Source organism: Apaloderma vittatum, unplaced genomic scaffold (genome assembly GCF_000703405.1).
Source record: "Apaloderma vittatum isolate BGI_N311 unplaced genomic scaffold, ASM70340v1 scaffold26726, whole genome shotgun sequence".
NCBI classification, from domain to species: Eukaryota; Metazoa; Chordata; class Aves; order Trogoniformes; family Trogonidae; genus Apaloderma; species Apaloderma vittatum.
Genome location: NW_009723740.1, coordinates 7,892 through 8,389, shown reverse-complemented (window position 1 = coordinate 8,389; position 498 = coordinate 7,892). Strand labels below are relative to the sequence as shown.

The window sequence follows — 498 nt, the reverse complement described above, 5'->3', positions numbered from 1 at the left end:
ATCGCCCCCATGCACGAGAGGAGGAGTGACGCCAGCGCGACCACGCTGCATGACAAGGTAAAGGGCCCCAGAGGTTAAGGGTGAAGCCTGGCGGGCAGGGCAAGGAGCCAACCGACCATCAGCGCGCGGCGTGACCCAGCCAGCGAGCGCCCGTCCTCTCACGCAGCATCGGGGTTGGGGCTTCGGCGGAGCTTGGCCTCGTCCCACGCCACCGACCCAACAAAAACTGCTGCCGCCCCGGGGTCACCATCGGGGCAGAGAAGGGGAGCTGGGGGTGCAGGAAAGCCACAGATGCCCCCTTTAACGGGATGAATCATCTGGAACAGAGAGGAAGAAAGTTCACATAGATGTAGAATCATAGAACCATAGAACAATTCAGGTTGGAAAAGCCCCTTGGGATCATCAAGTCCAACTATTGACCCTACACTACAAGGTCACCCCTAAACCATATCACCCAACACCCCATCTAAATGACACTTGAACACATCTAGGGATGGC

At 57.8% G+C, this 498-nt stretch overlaps 1 protein-coding gene across 1 annotated transcript in view; it reads left to right on the top strand.

The window, feature by feature from the left end:
- Nucleotides 1-498, top strand: part of KLHL10 (kelch-like family member 10) — a 7,017-nt gene that overhangs the window by 2,140 nt on the left and 4,379 nt on the right. Inside the window, 1 exon segment of the mRNA XM_009872241.1 lies at nucleotides 6-57. Within this exon segment, the coding sequence (XP_009870543.1) occupies nucleotides 6-57 (52 nt within the window).